This window comes from Ranitomeya imitator, chromosome 3 (genome assembly GCF_032444005.1).
Source record: "Ranitomeya imitator isolate aRanImi1 chromosome 3, aRanImi1.pri, whole genome shotgun sequence".
In the NCBI taxonomy this organism is placed as follows: Eukaryota; Metazoa; Chordata; class Amphibia; order Anura; family Dendrobatidae; genus Ranitomeya; species Ranitomeya imitator.
The window spans coordinates 579,003,717-579,024,913 of record NC_091284.1 but is presented as its reverse complement, the minus strand read 5'-3'; the positions used below and the strand labels follow the sequence as shown (position 1 = coordinate 579,024,913).

At 39.9% G+C, this 21,197-nt stretch overlaps 1 protein-coding gene across 11 annotated transcripts in view; it reads right to left on the bottom strand.

Moving 5' to 3' along the window:
• The window catches only part of DOCK9 (dedicator of cytokinesis 9), a 350,201-nt gene that overhangs the window by 156,673 nt on the left and 172,331 nt on the right, over positions 1–21,197 (bottom strand). For all 11 annotated transcript variants that reach the window (XM_069757992.1, XM_069757993.1, XM_069757997.1 and 8 more), the window contains exons 6-9: positions 19,098–19,193; positions 18,611–18,745; positions 8,155–8,329; positions 7,356–7,417 (exon numbers count right to left, since the gene is read on the bottom strand). In XM_069757992.1, coding sequence (XP_069614093.1) covers positions 7,356–7,417; positions 8,155–8,329; positions 18,611–18,745; positions 19,098–19,193 — 468 coding nt within the window. The remainder of the gene's footprint in view (positions 1–7,355; positions 7,418–8,154; positions 8,330–18,610; positions 18,746–19,097; positions 19,194–21,197) is intronic.

The window sequence follows — 21,197 nt, the reverse complement described above, 5'->3', positions numbered from 1 at the left end:
TGTGAAAAAAAATATGATTTTTTTTTACAGCTCTACATTACAACCTTCTGTGAAGCACTTGGGGGTTCAAAGTGCTCAGCACACATCTAGATTAGTTCCTTAGGGGGGTCTACTTTCCAAAATGGTGTCACTTGTGGGGGGTTTCCACTGTTTAGGCACATCAGGGGCTCTCCAAACGCGACATGGGTTCTGATCTCAATTCCAGCCAATTTTGCATTGAAAAGTCAAACGGCACTCCTTCCCTTCCGAGCTCTGCCATGCAACTAAACAGTGGTTTACCCCCACATATGGGGTATCAGCGTACTCAGGACAAATTGCACAACTTTTGGGGTCCAATTTGTCCTGTTACCCTTGGTAAAATAAAACAAATTGGATCTGAAGTAAAAATTTTGTGAAAAAAAGTTAAATGTTTAATTTTTTTTAAACATTCCAAAAATTCCTGTGAAGCATCTGAAGAGTTAATAAACTTCTTGAATGTGTTTTTGAGTACCTTAAGTGGTGCAGTTTTTAGAATGGTGTCAGTTTTGGGCATTTTCTGTCATATAGGCCCCTTAAAGTCACTTCAAGTGTGAGGTGGTCCCTAAAAAAAAATGGTTTTGCAAATTTTGTTGTAAAAATGAGAAATTACTGGTCAACTTTTAACCCTTAAACTTCCTAACAAAAAAAAATTTAAATTTCCAAAATTGTGCTAATGTAAAGCAAATGTGTGGGTAATGTTATTTATTAACTATTTTGTATGATATGACTCTCTAATTTAAGGGCATGAAAACTAAAAGTTTAAAAATTGCAAAATTTTCGCCAAATTTCCGTTTTTTTCACAAATAAACGCAACTCATATCGAAGAAATTTTACCGCTATTATAAAGTTTAATATGTCACGAGAAAACAGTCTCAGAATCACCAGGATCCGTTGAAGCGTTTCAGAGTTATGATCTCATAAAGTGACAGTGGTCAGAATTGAAAAAAATGGTCTGGTCAGGAAGTTGAAAACAGGCTTCGGGGTGAAAGGGTTGAATGAGGAAAAAGGGGCGATTCAAATGTTTTTATTTTCACTCTTGATTTTATTTGATATTCCCCCTATAAGGAACTTGAACCAGCGATCGTTTGCTTCCTCTATATTGTGTGATATTGATGATGTATTGCACTATAAAGTTAAATTGCTACCGCTATGAATCCTAGCGACAGGATGGGTTTTAATAGAGGATCAAGTTGGTATAAACAAAGGCTTTCAGTAGTAACCCATCTGCTATGGCAACCTACCAGCTCCCCTTCATCACTAGCTCCGATCACTGTTGTTACATGCAGATATCGGCTGTATAACACAGCCAGCATCTGCACCATATGGTGTGGTTGGGCCAATTCCATATATTTGGATCTTCAAGAGGACATACAGTTATGTCCACAATGCTGTATGTAATCTTACAACCAATTTTTATTCCTCCAATGCATCTTATAAAAAAAATAAAATGAAGCAGCTTTGGTAAAAAGTCTACCATCTTGTGTCTATAGCACTTCTATAGTTATACTGTATTTGTGAACACAGTCACAGACCTCAAACCAATTTTATGTGTAGTCACACAGTGTAATCGTGTGTTAGTTCCAGCACAGGATAACACATAAGTAATGGATCATACTACCAACAAGTAGTTTATAACCATGAAGACTTATAGATTTGCATAGGTGCGGAGCAGACACAAAAAAATGCACAATATTTTTTATCTATTGCAGATGCACTGGAGCAACAAAATGCTGCAATACTGGCCATTAGTGAGGAGCGAACATGCTCCAATACCGTGTTATCTTAGCAACTTGGGGTACCTGAATAATATGTTCGAGTCCCTGCGGCTGCATGTTTTCCAGCTGTTAGACAGTCACAACACATGCAGTGACTGCCTGTTTGTTAGACAATCTCTGCATGTGTTGTGGCTGTCTAACAGGTGCAAAACATACAGTTTGCGGAGACGCTAACATATTATTCGGGCACACCCAAGATGCAAACACGGTATTGGAGCACGTTCGCTCCTCACTAATGGCCAGTATTGCAGCATTTTATTGCTCCAGTGCATCTGCAATAGATAAAAAATAACGTGCCATATTTCGTGTCCACACCGCCACCACCTCCTGGGAAAAAAAACCCAGGTTTTAAAGTCTATGTGGAAGATTCATCATTTGCAGGGAGTTTTAAGTCACTGTATCAGTTTTGTGTTGTTAGTTGCCGTTTTTTGCTTCGCATTGCTAAAATGGCACACACGATTCATGAATTTGGTGCAAAATCAAAAATGATCTTTTTTCTGCTTTGATCTGTTTTGAATTTTTCACTACCAAAAAACGCAGGTTTCGCAAAATAGAGCAAAAATTGTACCAAATGACTGTGTACTCAAAAATAAATCGCTAAACTCCGTTCACAAAGCAAAAAATCAAAAAGGAAAAGAGGGGAGCACTAGTGATATGCGAACATGCTCGGATAAGGTGTTACCCGAGCATGCATGTGTGCTATCCGGGCGGCTTCGACGGGCTCAAATATGTTTGAGTCCCCGCACCTTCATGTCTCGGTGCTGTTCGACAGCTGCAACACATTCAGAAATTGCCTAACAGATAATTTTGCCTAATAAACAGGCAATCTCTGCATGTGCTGAGCTGTCTAACAGCACAGATACATGCAGCCGCGGGGACTCAAACATAAGACACTCGGTTAGCGCGTTATCTGAGTACATTCGCTGATCACTAGTGAGCAGATATGAAATAAGCTAAAAAAATACTGAAATGGGTACAAATAAAAAAAATTGTAATACAGCTGCAGCCACCAAAATGGCTTATTCCCACATTGACTGATAATTCCACTTTCCTTTGGATCCATTACTAATTTTGGCTCCAAAATACGAATGCAAATCTGCAGTGTGTTAAGAAGACCTCATGGGGTTGGCTGTTAAGGAAAGGTGTTTAAATCTTTAAAAAGCTTCATATACTTGGACAATGGTAGAATGTCTAGTCTATCTCCGATTTCTGCAGTGGGATTTTTTTTTCCATCAGTGAGACCGTAACAATTTGTCTTGAATTTATGCATTTCCATTTTCTTTGCAAATCCCGAGAGGCAACCCTTTAACAGACCCACAAAATAAAACCTTACATAATGTATGTCTTATAGTCTGCAACTTCACATTGTGCACCTTCCTTGTAACAGCCCCTCTTCATTTTCATTTAACAAGATTCTGGAGACATTCCCTAGAGACTCTGATCCACGTTGGCTTAATGATACCGTCACTCAAGTGCTGCAGATTTGTGCGCTGCTTTGAATCTCTCATTCCATTAGTGCAATAGTCAGACACTCTGGCAATAACCGAATCACTACCCATGCAGATCCAGGCTCCATAACAAGGCAAAGCATTGCGAAAAATAATAGGAAATTCCATCTAAAGTGATCTCCGGACATATCATAGCTGTGTCAGGAGAGAACACTGGATGGCCTGTATAAATGGCTACACTGTAACTGGATAGGATACGCCACAGCTCGAAATGAAGCCGAGTTGGACTGCAGGCTGTGTGAACCTGGCAAGAAGAACATGGCCAGTAGGTTTCAGACTCCTATTAAACAAAGAGTGCTTTAGATTAACCACATCTATCTGTTCTGGAGCAAATGAGATTGGAAACAATTACATCAGAAACTGGTCTCCTTCCTAGACACAAAATATCTCATAACAAACCCAATTTTCTCTAGGCTTATTCTAATACTGAGCAGAGAAAAAAAAATCACTGAAAACCTAGAATCTATTTTATTATACATTGTAAGAGCTCTCACGGGAAAAACAATTTCAGCACAATAACAAATATAATATAGGAAAGCATAACTGAATGTAATATTGCATTTAACACATGATACAGATTATACTAGTAAGACTTCAGATCAAAACTTGGAAAATGGTCTAGTTTTACTACCATAATTAATTATCAAGAAATATATTCTAAGTAATTTATAATGTAGTTATAATGGACTATACCATAAAGCACCCCAAGATAGCTGCTGGCCAAACATTAGTCAAAATCTCTCTCCCGAGTCCTCCATACACCAGAATGGCAAGCTCTACTGGGAAGCTTTTGTGTTCTCTATGAACTGACAGACTTCTCTGGCAACAGCTTATCCCTCGGAGAACAAGATGATAGACCATTGGAAATCCACTGTGTCCAATTCTACTGTCCAACCCCAATCATCTGCATGGGGGAGAGTCTGGAGGATACTACACTGTGGACTGTAGGTAGATCTGCCAATATCGGCAAGTCAGGGAGAAGATACTCATTAGACTATGAGGACCTTAACAACAAAGAGTCCCATTCTAGGGACTCCCAGTGATCAGCTGTGTTCTGTGCGAAATCTTAGCACAAAGAGGACTAGGAATCTAGTGCCAGCTATAGGAAGTAGCAATCCTCAAAGTCAAGTCATGTGACAAGGCTTGTTAGAGAGGCCATACTGACTTTTAGGATTGCTACTTCCTAGAGGTAGCACTACAGTTCTAGTCCTCTTCCTCTCTAAAGAAACAATTAGCAAATTTCCCCAAGGAGCATTGTGGCTTTAAGTCTCCTCATCTTGGCTTGACATGTCAATCTTCACAAAGAGACATGTTACTCATTGGATCATAGCAGGAAACACTCTAGTACTGAAGCGATACCACAACAGAAAATATGCATTACACAGTTGCCATTCAGATAAAAACAAAGTCTGTGAAATTAAGGCAGACCTCCACATTAAGGCTACTTTCACACATCAGGTTATTTGCATCCGGCACAAGCCGGCGAATGTTGGAAAAACCGGATCCGGCGCAGATTGTGAAAAACTGATGCGACTAATCTGTTTTATCGACGGATCCAGCTAGCATACCTAGATTATCGGATAAAAAAAAAATTTGGAGCATGCTCAGTTTAAAAAAACCGAATCCGGCGCTGGAATCTGTAATTTTCCGTATCCGGCACCTTCCGGCTCCTATAGGCTTCCATTCTAGCAAACAGCCGGAAGCGCCGGATCCGGCGCTTCCGGCTTTTTCGCTGGAGACAAAAAACGTTGCTATGGATGTTTTTTCCAGAAACGGCAGATTTTCCGGATCCGGCGAAAAACGGACAAAACGCAATGTCATCCGGCACTAATACAAATCTATGGGGGAAAAAAAGGATCCGGCAGCAACATTCGCCGGATCAGTTTTGTTTTTTTTAAATTTTTTTGCCGGATTGAGCCTGACAGTGAAAAGCTGATGTGTGAAAGTAGCCTAAGAGATGCCCTTTTTAACTGCTCTGCTTTTACCAAAAGATGAGGTTCCAGAACTCTGCACTTCCCTGTATTAACACAGAACTCCCAAATAGGATACAAGAAAATTGTTCTGAATATGACAAATGGCAATGTCTGCATAGTTTGTAGGTTCTGCCCAGGTTTTACACACTGGATTCCTCATACATTCCTCAACACGCATTGATAGGTTAATTTGAAATTTAGATCACAAGCCGAGTGATGACAATCTTTGTACAGTGCAGTGGAATATGATGGTGCTATATAAATAAAATACATGAATCCCCTATATATAGTTGCTATATGGAAGTTACAGTCATGGGGAAAACTAAGTACACGCTCTTTGAATTCTATGGTATAAGCAACAACATGTTATAAAAACCACATCAAGTTCTTAAAAAGTAAATTTAGTTAAATACAACTGCAGATGAACAGCAACACAAGATAATTAATATACCTTCATTGTTTAAGAAAAACTTGGCCAAAATGCAGAAGCGGTGTCTGAGAAATTAAGTACATTCCATGATTTAATAGTTTGTGTTTTTTTGTGCAACAAAAAGTTTAGGTAATCATTTTCTGTATGACCTTATCAGTGTCTCACATTCTTTTGGAGGGGTTTTGGCTACTCTTTTTAACAGCAATGCTTAAGTTGATGCAGGTTTGTGGCAATATTTTATGGACAGCTCTCTTATAGTCCCAACACAGTATTTCAATTGGGTTGAGGTCTCGACTTTGGTTGAGTTATTGCAACACTTTGATTCTTTTACCTTTTAGCCATTCTGGGGTAGATTTGTCGCTGCGCTTGGGATCACTATCTTGTTACATGACTCCGTTTCGGTTAAGCTTTAGTTTTCTAATAGATGGCCTCACTTTTGCACTTTGGTATACTGAGGAGTTCATTGTGGACTCAACGACTGCACGATGGTTGGGTCTTCTGGCTTCAAAACAGGTCCAAGTCATCACCCATCCGCCAACCGCACTTGACAGTTGGTATGAGGTGATTGGTTTTCAATAAACGTGGCGCGGGGTATTATGACCAAACATCTCAACGTTTGTCTTGTTTGTTCAAAAGGCATTATTACAGAAGTTACAGAAGTCTTGTGGTTTATTCACATGCATTTTTGCAAACTTTAATTGTGCTGCTGTGTTCTTTATATGAAGAAGAGACTTTCTCCTGGCAAGCTTAAAAAAAGTCATATTCGTTCATTCTTTTTTTTTTTTTTTATCTGTTATGTACTTGATCATTTACCATGCTACCTGGGTCATTTACAATCTAAGCTGTAGATGCTGGGCTTTTCACAATTCTCAGTATTGCATGGTCTGACCTTTGGGAGAATTTGCTGCGACGTTCAATCCCGAGAGGATTGCCACTTGAATGTCTTCCACTTCCACAATCTTTCTCACTATAGATAAATTGACAATTCCTCCTTAGAATGCACAATTCTCCAGACCAGCAAACTGCCAAAACTTCTGCTTTTATAGTTGCTGATGAATAGTTAATCAGGTGTATTTTATTATCCGCCTCAGACTTCAACTAACCCTCCTCTTAATTGCTGTAGAAGCAATAAAGTTGTACAGCATTTGTGGCCTCCTTTTTGGTAAATAATGACAAGGTGGCGGGGGCAGCACGGTGGCTCAGTGGATAGAACTGCAGCCTTGCAGCAATTGGGTCCTAGGTTCAAATCCCACCAAGGACAACATCTGCAAGGAGTTTGTATGTTCTCCCCGTGTTTGCGCGAGTTTCCTCCGGGTTCTTCGGTTTCCTCCCACATTCCAAAAACATACTGATAGGGAATTTAGACTGTGAGCCCCATCAGAGACAGTGATAATAATGTGTGCAAAACTGTAAAGTGCTGCGGAATATGTTAGCACCAAATAAAAATAATGATTATTATTATAAGGTATCATTTGTCATGTGTTGCTTTTCATGAGGTTGCATTTACCTAATTTTAAGACCCTTAAAAAACAAATGTAATACAAAACCAATGGCAGAAATTATGCTATAGCCCAGTTTATAAATAAAAATCAACAAAAACTTAGAACCTTCAGAAATAAGATTGATACTTTATTAAATGTTTAGAACCCACCTTCTCTGGGAGGTAACTATCAATACTTGATGATGAAGTGTCAAACTTGCTCTGCTCATCATCTAAAAATATAAATAAAGAAATCTTATGAAAGGTTAAAATGTAAAAAATTGTATTATTAACACATTTATGAAAGAGTAATACGGATTAAATAATCTCCTTTATCTATGTCAGAGTATGAACAGATGCATGAAGTCATAGAGCATTTCATGGAGTCCATTCAATGTACCAATGGGTGTGTCAATGTGCTGCCGTTTCCTCCCCTAGAATCAGACCCTTAAGGGGTAAAAGCCTTGCTATTTGGTGGGGTACTTATGAATCACACATTATCTTGCATGAAGCCTGCCATACGCATTAGATGGCTGTTGGCAAACAATACTTCAGCTGATTATTAGGCTGGTAGCCTACTCCCCACATACAGTGGTTGTTCGGCTGACCCCTACTGCGAGAAAGCCACTGCCAGATTTACATCTGGGAAAAGATAAGGATCGGAAATCAGATATGCTGGATCCTTATCTTCCCCAACAATAAATTGTCTAGGGTCCCCATACACATTAGACTGTCGGCTGCACTAGTCTGGATCGACACTTTCAGTAATTAACAGTCTAAGTACATTGGAAGTTTAACACGATTGTCGAATAATAATAATAAAACCATTGTGCAAGACAGTACAAAAGCAGATGAATGTGTGTGGCGAGTCTAAAAGCCAAGAGTGGATTTAACTTCTGGCTAAAGCCACATGTAATGGTAAGCGTCGTCTAAAGCAACCATATTGCAGCGGTCACCAAATATAGCGGACCTTCGTGAGATTCTCCATTTCTCTTCTCCTGCATAGCAGCTTCAAAGTTCAGTTGCAATATTTTATTAAGAGTGCTGATCCATTCGTCCATTTCTGCATCGCTGTCTGCGGCGAGGAGATAACTACTTTTGTCTTGCATCTTCAACTCAAAGGCAAAGCGCCGAACTCGGTTGTTCTAGAAGAGATTACACAACAGAGATTTTTCCCAGAACAAGAACGATTTGCAGTGACAAAAAGATTTTAATGACATGTTCAATACTTCTAGAACAAAGTACGAAAATAAAAACCCCAACAACTTAGCCAGGCTTCAGCACGTGACTTCAGGTGTTACATGTACACTGGGGGAATCAGCAGATTTTCCTGTATAATCGGTTGGATTGTAATGCACATCGAAAATGGGTGTTACTCCCACAGCCCCAGATACCCAAGAAAAGTAATGCATTCTTGTGTTGTGTCACATATAAATAGCTGAGGGCCCATCTCATGGGTGGGCGAGGAGATCATCAGCATATATCACAATGTTCTACAATCCAGGCTCATTTCTGTGGATAGCGTCCCCGAAATCACCCACGCTGTGCCGTCAACCTCGCACTCAGGGCCGGTAGGTGCACATTTCCCACAGCCCTATTAAAGGCAACAGACTCATCTCAGAAGTGGGCACCTGCTAATCATAAGGTGTACGCCAGAGTGTGAAAGCAAACAATAGGTTGTTTTCAGGCCGCCATGGTTTGCCCACAATACGGTGGGACATGTTGGGAGTTAAGTTATGGCCATAAACACATCTCAGATCAGTAGCAGTTTTCTATGGCAGAATACACGGCTAGGAAGGGTTAACTGGGAAGTGTCAGAAAAGGTATTATGCATAATAAGTAGCGCAGGAAATGACATCTTCTTGGGAATGTGTGAAAGAGCCACGTCTTGTATGGTCTTCTTGTAGTGTGACGGCAGCGCCAATATATGTCTATGTGCAGCTAAGAGTGTTCTCTCCCGTGCAGGAATCCCACACGGACGAGCGGCCTGTATGTAACCTATTAAGAATGCACAGCAAGGTTAGAGGTGTTCTTTTCAGATTTATTCTAAAATTATGGGCGAGTGCCAAGTGCAGAAAAAACAGCAAATACTTCCTGAACTGAACATGCTGCTAAGAAAATGTAACACTCCCAGCCCCCAGAGGACACCTCCGATCTCAGACACAAAGCGTCTGCCAGATCTGCGCTCAGCACTGGCTGCACCTTCCCTTCCTCCATAAGCCCACATTGTTCGCAGGCTCTGCTTCTAATTAATGGCCGATTGGGATATAGGATGGGGCTGTAGTCACCCAATCTCTCAGGAAAATCTAAGCACTTCTGCCAGAATGCCGAGATCTAAAAAGCAGAGGACGTACACGTCAGAGAAAAAAATAGCAGCATATCTAGCAAGGAGACAAAAATATCAGAGTTTCAAAATATTTCCCAATTTTTGGGGGGAATAAACTACACTTTAAAGAGGACAAAAAGTCCAATGGCGGAATGCAAAAAAACCCAAAAAAACAGTAGCACAGTGGCCATATCTGTAATGAATCTGCTCCCTAGGTGTGGCTGCATTGTACCTTCTGTAGCAAGCTAGGATATGTTCATCAGAAGAACCTACACATGACAAGGTTGCCTGTTATTGTGTACAGTGACCATATCTGTGATGAATATTCTCCCTATTTGTGGAGTGTAGCTTCTGTAGCATGCTAGGATATGTTCATCAGAAGAACCTACACATTACAAGATTGCCTGTTATTGTGTACAGTGACCATATCTGTAATGAATATTCTCCCTATTTGTGCAGTGTAGCTTCTGTAGCATGCTAGGATATGTTCATCAGAAGAACCTACACATGACAAGGTTGCCTGTTATTGTGTACAGTGACCATATCTGTAATGAATATTCTCCCTATTTGTGCAGTGTAGCTTCTGTAGCATGCTAGGATATGTTCATCAGAAGAACCTACACATTACAAGATTGCCTGTTATTGTGTACAGTGACCATATCTGTGATGAATATTCTCCCTATTTGTGCAGTGTAGCTTCTGTAGCATGCTAGGATATGTTCATCAGAAGAACCTACACATGACAAGGTTGCCTGTTATTGTGTACAGTGACCATATCTGTAATGAATATTCTCCCTATTTGTGGAGTGTAGCTTCTGTAGCATGCTAGAATATGTTCATCAGAAGAACCTACACATTACAAGATTGCCTGTTATTGTGTACAGTGACCATATCTGTGATGAATATTCTCCCTATTTGTGCAGTGTAGCTTCTGTAGCATGCTAGGATATGTTCATCAGAAGAACCTACACATGACAAGGTTGCCTGTTATTGTGTACAGTGACCATATCTGTAATGAATATTCTCCCTATTTGTGCAGTGTAGCTTCTGTAGCATGCTAGGATATGTTCATCAGAAGAACCTACACATTACAAGGTTGCCTGTTATTGTGTACAGTGGCCATATCTGTAATGAATCTGCTCCCTAGGTGTGGCTGCATTGTACCTTCTGTAGCAAGCTAGGATATGTTCATCAGAAGAACCTACACATGACAAGGTTGCCTGTTATTGTGTACAGTGACCATATCTGTGATGAATATTCTCCCTATTTGTGGAGTGTAGCTTCTGTAGCATGCTAGGATATGTTCATCAGAAGAACCTACACATTACAAGGTTGCCTGTTATTGTGTACAGTGGCCATATCTGTAATGAATCTGCTCCCTAGGTGTGGCTGCATTGTACCTTCTGTAGCAAGCTAGGATATGTTCATCAGAAGAACCTACACATGACAAGGTTGCCTGTTATTGTGTACAGTGACCATATCTGTAATGAATATTCTCCCTATTTGTGGAGTGTAGCTTCTGTAGCACGCTAGGATATGTTCATCAGAAGAACCTACACATTACAAGGTTGCCTGTTATTGTGTACAGTGGCCATATCTGTAATGAATCTGCTCCCTAGGTGTGGCTGCATTGTACCTTCTGTAGCAAGCTAGGATATGTTCATCAGAAGAACCTACACATGACAAGGTTGCCTGTTATTGTGTACAGTGACCATATCTGTGATGAATATTCTCCCTATTTGTGGAGTGTAGCTTCTGTAGCATGCTAGGATATGTTCATCAGAAGAACCTACACATGACAAGGTTGCCTGTTATTGTGTACAGTGACCATATCTGTAATGAATATTCTCCCTATTTGTGCAGTGTAGCTTCTGTAGCATGCTAGGATATGTTCATCAGAAGAACCTACACATTACAAGATTGCCTGTTATTGTGTACAGTGACCATATCTGTGATGAATATTCTCCCTATTTGTGCAGTGTAGCTTCTGTAGCATGCTAGGATATGTTCATCAGAAGAACCTACACATGACAAGGTTGCCTGTTATTGTGTACAGTGACCATATCTGTAATGAATATTCTCCCTATTTGTGGAGTGTAGCTTCTGTAGCATGCTAGAATATGTTCATCAGAAGAACCTACACATTACAAGATTGCCTGTTATTGTGTACAGTGACCATATCTGTGATGAATATTCTCCCTATTTGTGCAGTGTAGCTTCTGTAGCACGCTAGGATATGTTCATCAGAAGAACCTACACATGACAAGGTTGCCTGTTATTGTGTACAGTGACCATATCTGTAATGAATATTCTCCCTATTTGTGCAGTGTAGCTTCTGTAGCATGCTAGGATATGTTCATCAGAAGAACCTACACATGACAAGGTTGCCTGTTATTGTGTACAGTGACCATATCTGTAATGAATATTCTCCCTATTTGTGCAGTGTAGCTTCTGTAGCATGCTAGGATATGTTCATCAGAAGAACCTACACATTACAAGATTGCCTGTTATTGTGTACAGTGACCATATCTGTAATGAATATTCTCCCTATTTGTGGAGTGTAGCTTCTGTAGCATGCTAGGATATGTTCATCAGAAGAACCTACACATTACAAGGTTGCCTGTTATTGTGTACAGTGGCCATATCTGTAATGAATATTCTCCCTATTTGTGGAGTGTAGCTTCTGTAGCACGCTAGGATATGTTCATCAGAAGAACCTACACATTACAAGGTTGCCTGTTATTGTGTACAGTGGCCATATCTGTAATGAATCTGCTCCCTAGGTGTGGCTGCATTGTACCTTCTGTAGCAAGCTAGGATATGTTCATCAGAAGAACCTACACATTACAAGATTGCCTGTTATTGTGTACAGTGACCATATCTGTAATGAATATTCTCCCTATTTGTGGAGTGTAGCTTCTGTAGCACGCTAGGATATGTTCATCAGAAGAACCTACACATGACCAGGTTGCCTGTTATTGTGTACAGTGACCATATCTGTAATGAATATTCTCCCTATTTGTGGAGTGTAGCTTCTGTAGCATGCTAGGATATGTTCATCAGAAGAACCTACTCATTACAAGATTGCCTGTTATTGTGTACAGTGACCATATCTGTAATGAATATTCTCCCTATTTGTGGAGTGTAGCTTCTGTAGCATGCTAGGATATGTTCATCAGAAGAACCTACACATGACAAGGTTGCCTGTTATTGTGTACAGTGACCATATCTGTGATGAATATTCTCCCTATTTGTGCAGTGTAGCTTCTGTAGCATGCTAGGATATGTTCATCAGAAGAACCTACACATGACAAGGTTGCCTGTTATTGTGTACAGTGACCATATCTGTAATGAATATTCTCCCTATTTGTGGAGTGTAGCTTCTGTAGCATGCTAGGATATGTTCATCAGAAGAACCTACTCATTACAAGATTGCCTGTTATTGTGTACAGTGACCATATCTGTAATGAATATTCTCCCTATTTGTGGAGTGTAGCTTCTGTAGCATGCTAGGATATGTTCATCAGAAGAACCTACACATTACAAGATTGCCTGTTATTGTGTACAGTGACCATATCTGTGATGAATATTCTCCCTATTTGTGGAGTGTACCTTCTGTAGCATGCTAGGATATGTTCATCAGAAGAACCTACACATTACAAGATTGCCTGTTATTGTGTACAGTGACCATATCTGTGATGAATATTCTCCCTATTTGTGCAGTGTAGCTTCTGTAGCATGCTAGGATATGTTCATCAGAAGAACCTACACATTACAAGATTGCCTGTTATTGTGTACAGTGACCATATCTGTAATGAATATTCTCCCTATTTGTGGAGTGTAGCTTCTGTAGCATGCTAGGATATGTTCATCAGAAGAACCTACACATTACAAGATTGCCTGTTATTGTGTACAGTGACCATATCTGTAATGAATATTCTCCCTATTTGTGGAGTGTAGCTTCTGTAGCACGCTAGGATATGTTCATCAGAAGAACCTACACATGACAAGATTGCCTGTTATTGTGTACAGTGACCATATCTGTAATGAATATTCTCCCTATTTGTGGAGTGTAGCTTCTGTAGCACGCTAGGATATGTTCATCAGAAGAACCTACACATTACAAGGTTGCCTGTTATTGTGTACAGTGACCATATCTGTAATGAATATTCTCCCTATTTGTGGAGTGTACCTTCTGTAGCATGCTAGGATATGTTCATCAGAAGAACCTACACATTACAAGATTGCCTGTTATTGTGTACAGTGACCATATCTGTAATGAATATTCTCCCTATTTGTGGAGTGTAGCTTCTGTAGCACGCTAGGATATGTTCATCAGAAGAACCTACACATTACAAGATTGCCTGTTATTGTGTACAGTGACCATATCTGTGATGAATATTCTCCCTATTTGTGCAGTGTAGCTTCTGTAGCATGCTAGGATATGTTCATCAGAAGAACCTACACATGACAAGATTGCCTGTTATTGTGTACAGTGACCATATCTGTAATGAATATTCTCCCTATTTGTGGAGTGTAGCTTCTGTAGCATGCTAGAATATGTTCATCAGAAGAACCTACACATTACAAGATTGCCTGTTATTGTGTACAGTGACCATATCTGTGATGAATATTCTCCCTATTTGTGGAGTGTAGCTTCTGTAGCATGCTAGGATATGTTCATCAGAAGAACCTACACATTACAAGGTTGCCTGTTATTGTGTACAGTGGCCATATCTGTAATGAATATTCTCCCTATTTGTGGAGTGTAGCTTCTGTAGCACGCTAGGATATGTTCATCAGAAGAACCTACACATTACAAGGTTGCCTGTTATTGTGTACAGTGGCCATATCTGTAATGAATCTGCTCCCTAGGTGTGGCTGCATTGTACCTTCTGTAGCAAGCTAGGATATGTTCATCAGAAGAACCTACACATTACAAGATTGCCTGTTATTGTGTACAGTGACCATATCTGTAATGAATATTCTCCCTATTTGTGGAGTGTAGCTTCTGTAGCACGCTAGGATATGTTCATCAGAAGAACCTACACATGACCAGGTTGCCTGTTATTGTGTACAGTGACCATATCTGTGATGAATATTCTCCCTATTTGTGGAGTGTAGCTTCTGTAGCATGCTAGGATATGTTCATCAGAAGAACCTACTCATTACAAGATTGCCTGTTATTGTGTACAGTGACCATATCTGTAATGAATATTCTCCCTATTTGTGGAGTGTAGCTTCTGTAGCATGCTAGGATATGTTCATCAGAAGAACCTACACATGACAAGGTTGCCTGTTATTGTGTACAGTGACCATATCTGTGATGAATATTCTCCCTATTTGTGCAGTGTAGCTTCTGTAGCATGCTAGGATATGTTCATCAGAAGAACCTACACATGACAAGGTTGCCTGTTATTGTGTACAGTGACCATATCTGTAATGAATATTCTCCCTATTTGTGGAGTGTAGCTTCTGTAGCATGCTAGGATATGTTCATCAGAAGAACCTACTCATTACAAGATTGCCTGTTATTGTGTACAGTGACCATATCTGTAATGAATATTCTCCCTATTTGTGGAGTGTAGCTTCTGTAGCATGCTAGGATATGTTCATCAGAAGAACCTACACATTACAAGATTGCCTGTTATTGTGTACAGTGACCATATCTGTGATGAATATTCTCCCTATTTGTGGAGTGTACCTTCTGTAGCATGCTAGGATATGTTCATCAGAAGAACCTACACATTACAAGATTGCCTGTTATTGTGTACAGTGACCATATCTGTGATGAATATTCTCCCTATTTGTGCAGTGTAGCTTCTGTAGCATGCTAGGATATGTTCATCAGAAGAACCTACACATTACAAGATTGCCTGTTATTGTGTACAGTGACCATATCTGTGATGAATATTCTCCCTATTTGTGGAGTGTACCTTCTGTAGCATGCTAGGATATGTTCATCAGAAGAACCTACACATTACAAGATTGCCTGTTATTGTGTACAGTGACCATATCTGTAATGAATATTCTCCCTATTTGTGGAGTGTAGCTTCTGTAGCATGCTAGGATATGTTCATCAGAAGAACCTACACATTACAAGATTGCCTGTTATTGTGTACAGTGACCATATCTGTAATGAATATTCTCCCTATTTGTGGAGTGTAGCTTCTGTAGCACGCTAGGATATGTTCATCAGAAGAACCTACACATGACCAGGTTGCCTGTTATTGTGTACAGTGACCATATCTGTAATGAATATTCTCCCTATTTGTGGAGTGTAGCTTCTGTAGCATGCTAGGATATGTTCATCAGAAGAACCTACACATTACAAGATTGCCTGTTATTGTGTACAGTGACCATATCTGTGATGAATATTCTCCCTATTTGTGCAGTGTAGCTTCTGTAGCATGCTAGGATATGTTCATCAGAAGAACCTACACATGACAAGGTTGCCTGTTATTGTGTACAGTGACCATATCTGTAATGAATATTCTCCCTATTTGTGGAGTGTAGCTTCTGTAGCATGCTAGGATATGTTCATCAGAAGAACCTACACATTACAAGATTGCCTGTTATTGTGTACAGTGACCATATCTGTGATGAATATTCTCCCTATTTGTGGAGTGTAGCTTCTGTAGCATGCTAGGATTTGTTCATCAGAAGAACCTACACATTACAAGATTGCCTGTTATTGTGTACAGTGACCATATCTGTGATGAATATTCTCCCTATTTGTGGAGTGTAGCTTCTGTAGCATGCTAGGATATGTTCATCAGAAGAACCTACACATGACAAGATTGCCTGTTATTGTGTACAGTGACCATATCTGTAATGAATATTCTCCCTATTTGTGGAGTGTAGCTTCTGTAGCACGCTAGGATATGTTCATCAGAAGAACCTACACATTACAAGGTTGCCTGTTATTGTGTACAGTGACCATATCTGTAATGAATATTCTCCCTATTTGTGGAGTGTACCTTCTGTAGCATGCTAGGATATGTTCATCAGAAGAACCTACACATTACAAGATTGCCTGTTATTGTGTACAGTGACCATATCTGTAATGAATATTCTCCCTATTTGTGGAGTGTAGCTTCTGTAGCACGCTAGGATATGTTCATCAGAAGAACCTACACATTACAAGATTGCCTGTTATTGTGTACAGTGACCATATCTGTGATGAATATTCTCCCTATTTGTGCAGTGTAGCTTCTGTAGCATGCTAGGATATGTTCATCAGAAGAACCTACACATGACAAGGTTGCCTGTTATTGTGTACAGTGACCATATCTGTAATGAATATTCTCCCTATTTGTGCAGTGTAGCTTCTGTAGCATGCTAGGATATGTTCATCAGAAGAACCTACACATTACAAGATTGCCTGTTATTGTGTACAGTGACCATATCTGTGATGAATATTCTCCCTATTTGTGGAGTGTAGCTTCTGTAGCATGCTAGGATATGTTCATCAGAAGAACCTACACATTACAAGATTGCCTGTTATTGTGTACAGTGACCATATCTGTGATGAATATTCTCCCTATTTGTGGAGTGTAGCTTCTGTAGCATGCTAGGATATGTTCATCAGAAGAACCTACACATGACAAGATTGCCTGTTATTGTGTACAGTGACCATATCTGTAATGAATATTCTCCCTATTTGTGGAGTGTAGCTTCTGTAGCATGCTAGGATATGTTCATCAGAAGAACCTACTCATTACAAGATTGCCTGTTATTGTGTACAGTGACCATATCTGTGATGAATATTCTCCCTATTTGTGGAGTGTAGCTTCTGTAGCATGCTAGGATATGTTCATCAGAAGAACCTACACATTACAAGATTGCCTGTTATTGTGTACAGTGACCATATCTGTGATGAATATTCTCCCTATTTGTGGAGTGTAGCTTCTGTAGCATGCTAGGATATGTTCATCAGAAGAACCTACACATGACAAGATTGCCTGTTATTGTGTACAGTGACCATATCTGTAATGAATATTCTCCCTATTTGTGGAGTGTAGCTTCTGTAGCACGCTAGGATATGTTCATCAGAAGAACCTACACATTACAAGGTTGCCTGTTATTGTGTACAGTGACCATATCTGTAATGAATATTCTCCCTATTTGTGGAGTGTACCTTCTGTAGCATGCTAGGATATGTTCATCAGAAGAACCTACACATTACAAGATTGCCTGTTATTGTGTACAGTGACCATATCTGTAATGAATATTCTTCCTATTTGTGGAGTGTAGCTTCTGTAGCACGCTAGGATATGTTCATCAGAAGAACCTACACATGACAAGGTTGCCTGTTATTGTGTACAGTGACCATATCTGTAATGAATATTCTCCCTATTTGTGGAGTGTAGCTTCTGTAGCATGCTAGGATATGTTCATCAGAAGAACCTACACATGACAAGGTTGCCTGTTATTGTGTACAGTGACCATATCTGTAATGAATATTCTTCCTATTTGTGGAGTGTAGCTTCTGTAGCATGCTAGGATATGTTCATCAGAAGAACCTACACATGACAAGGTTGCCTGTTATTGTGTACAGTGACCATATCTGTGATGAATATTCTCCCTATTTGTGGAGTGTAGCTTCTGTAGCATGCTAGGATATGTTCATCAGAAGAACCTACACATGACAAGGTTGCCTGTTATTGTGTACAGTGACCATATCTGTAATGAATATTCTCCCTATTTGTGGAGTGTAGCTTCTGTAGCATGCTAGGATATGTTCATCAGAAGAACCTACACATGACAAGGTTGCCTGTTATTGTGCACAGGTTCCCTTATTTTCATTTACAGAAGTAGGTAGTGACCCACAACCATAAACTCAAACAACCCTGAAACCTGCTGGAATACTGGTATAAGTGTGGCAGACTGCAACCTAAAAGAAAGTCTTTTTGCATGGGACTGCTGTCACAACAGAAGATTACATGCTGTATATTGACATCTCCTAAGCATAAAACAGATCTTGCCTAGAGTGTTTAACATGTAAAACACTCGCAAAATGTGTCCCCATGACCCAAGTTGAACGTCATAAATGATAAAGTGTGATATTATTAGCAAGAATCACACACAGGATATTTACCTGTACGACACCCATGCAAGAATCAAGAAATATCGATCCTTTAGGCTCTTTGGAGATCTTCTCATCTTTGTAGAAATTTAAGTTATATGAGCCGTCACCAAGCTGAATAAGATGGAAAAACCTCCTTTTAAAAGACTGAAAGAAAGAAAAAAAAGTAACAAAATGTTATTGATCATTACTGGTAAGTCCGACACCACTAGCGCATTGCCAAAAAGAAATTCTTTCTATGGGACGCAGATTATTTATTAAGGAACAAACACTAAATATAAAAGATAATATGTGGCACAATGGAAATGTCTCGTAGGCATCACAGGAGCTTGTCATGTTAATATCACACCGTGCAGACAGCACAGTCACTAAGGATTAGGAGACGGCAAACATGGCTCTTAGCAGTGACGGGAGTCTGCTAGGTTAGGTCTGTACCACACAGGAGGACACAGCTCCACACTCACTAGGTAGTGGACATTTTCTTTTTACTCACACTCACCCTCATGGTGACGCTTATTGCACTGTTCATGTTTCCTTTGTACAACCAGCCCTGTTTGGTGATCCCCCCTTTTTGTGAGCCAAGGGATGCCGCATCCTAGAAACAAAACATCCTTCTATTAGGTAAGGTCACAAGTGTCATTACATTTATAAACCGTGGTGCCAATTCATTTGCCTTTTCTTTTAGTCACTTTTGTATCTTCTTTTTTGTGTTCTTTTTTGTCTTTAACCTTTTATGCGACTTTTTCAGCACAGAACAGCAGAACTTCCCATAAGTGGCCCCACTACACAAACTACACCTCTCAATGAATTCATCTAGGGGGGCAGTGATCTTATTGACACCACAGGGGAGTCAAAGACTTTTATACCATTGTGTGGTGAAAAAAAATAATTACATTTTTATCACCAAAATTTAGTTTTAGAGCCACGTTTTACATTTTCACATGGGGAAATGGGTGTAACTGGCACCAAAATGTGTCACACAATTGCTGCTGAACGTGGCATTAGCCCATATGTGGCTGTACAGTACTTCTTATTCATACGGCGAGACTCAGGAGGGACGGAGAGCTATTTGAATGTTGCAGAACAAATTTTCGTAAAATAGTTTGCGGAATCCATATACAGAGCCCCTAATGCAATAAGAGCACAATCCCACCCCAGCGTCAGATTTAGGGCTCATACATACTCACCTGCGAGAAACTCGGATAAGTCTCGCACGTCAATACCTGGCGCCGGCACTCAGGAGCATTGGCTTTATTTATTTTTATGCTGTTTTTTGTTTTCCAGGCCATTCTCCATGTGGTAAGAGTGATAACACAACTTTATTCTTCGGGTCAGTACGACTACAGCAATATCACATTTATACCATTTTTTAATGTTTTGGTGCTTTTACACAATAAAAACTATTTTTTTGTAGAAAAAAATTAATTGTTTTTGTATCGCTATATTCTGAGAGCTATAACTTTTTTATTTCTCTGCTAATGGAGTTGTATGGTGGTTTGATTTTTTTGTGGGACAAGATGACATTTTCAGCTATACTATTTTTATTTACATTTGACTTTTTGATCACATTTTCTTCCACTCTTTGTTCTGCGTTTTTTTTTTTTTTCGTTTTTACTTACGGTGTTCACTGAAGAGGTTAACTACTGTGACAGTTTTAGGCCATGTTCACACTTTGCGGCGTCCCTCTGCGGGTTCTCCCGCAGCGAATTTGATAAATCTGCAGGGCAAAACAACTGCGGTTCTCCCTGCAGATTTATCGCGGTTTGTTCCGCGGTTTCCGCTGCGGGTTTCCGCCTATACTATTGATGCTGCATATGCAGCAATATAGAAACACAAAACAAGCACCCAAGCAGTATTTGGGTATGTTCACACGTTCCTGATTTCCATCCTTTTTTTTTCAGGACTGTTTTTTAAAAAACTGCAGCTCTTGGCAGAAAACGCAGGTCCTTTTTTTGTCCTTTTTTGATCCTTTTTTTTATGCAGTTTTCTATGCAGTTAAAATGGCTGAAAATACCCTAACCCTACCCCTAACCCTACCCCTAACCCTATTCTAACCTTAGTGGGGAAAAAAAAAAAAAAAAATTCTTAATTTTTTTTTATTGTCCCTACCTATGGGGGTGACAAAGGGGGGGGGGGGGGGTGTCATTTACAATTTTTTTTTATTTTGATCACTGAGATATAACCTATCTCAGTGATCAAAATGCACTTTGGAACGAATCTGCCGGCCGCCATTTTTCATCTGCGGGTTTTACTGCGGGTTTGACCTCACAATGGAGGTCAATGGGTGCAGAACCGCTGCGGCTCCGAAAAAAGAAGTGACATGGTACTTCTTTTTTACCGCGGCTATTCAGCGCGGCTTTTTTTTTCCCCGATTCCCGCATCATGTGCACAGTGGTTCCTGTTTTCCATAGGGTACAGTACACTGTACCCTGCATGGAAAACAGCTGCGGAACCGCAGCGGCAAAAACGCTGCGGTTCCGCAGAAAAAAACGCACTGTGTGAACATGGCCTTTTAGTCCAAAATATCAAAGTAGTTTATTACAACAATAAAAAATGTCAACAAACAGGTAAAAGATGAACATAAGGGAGATACGCACAC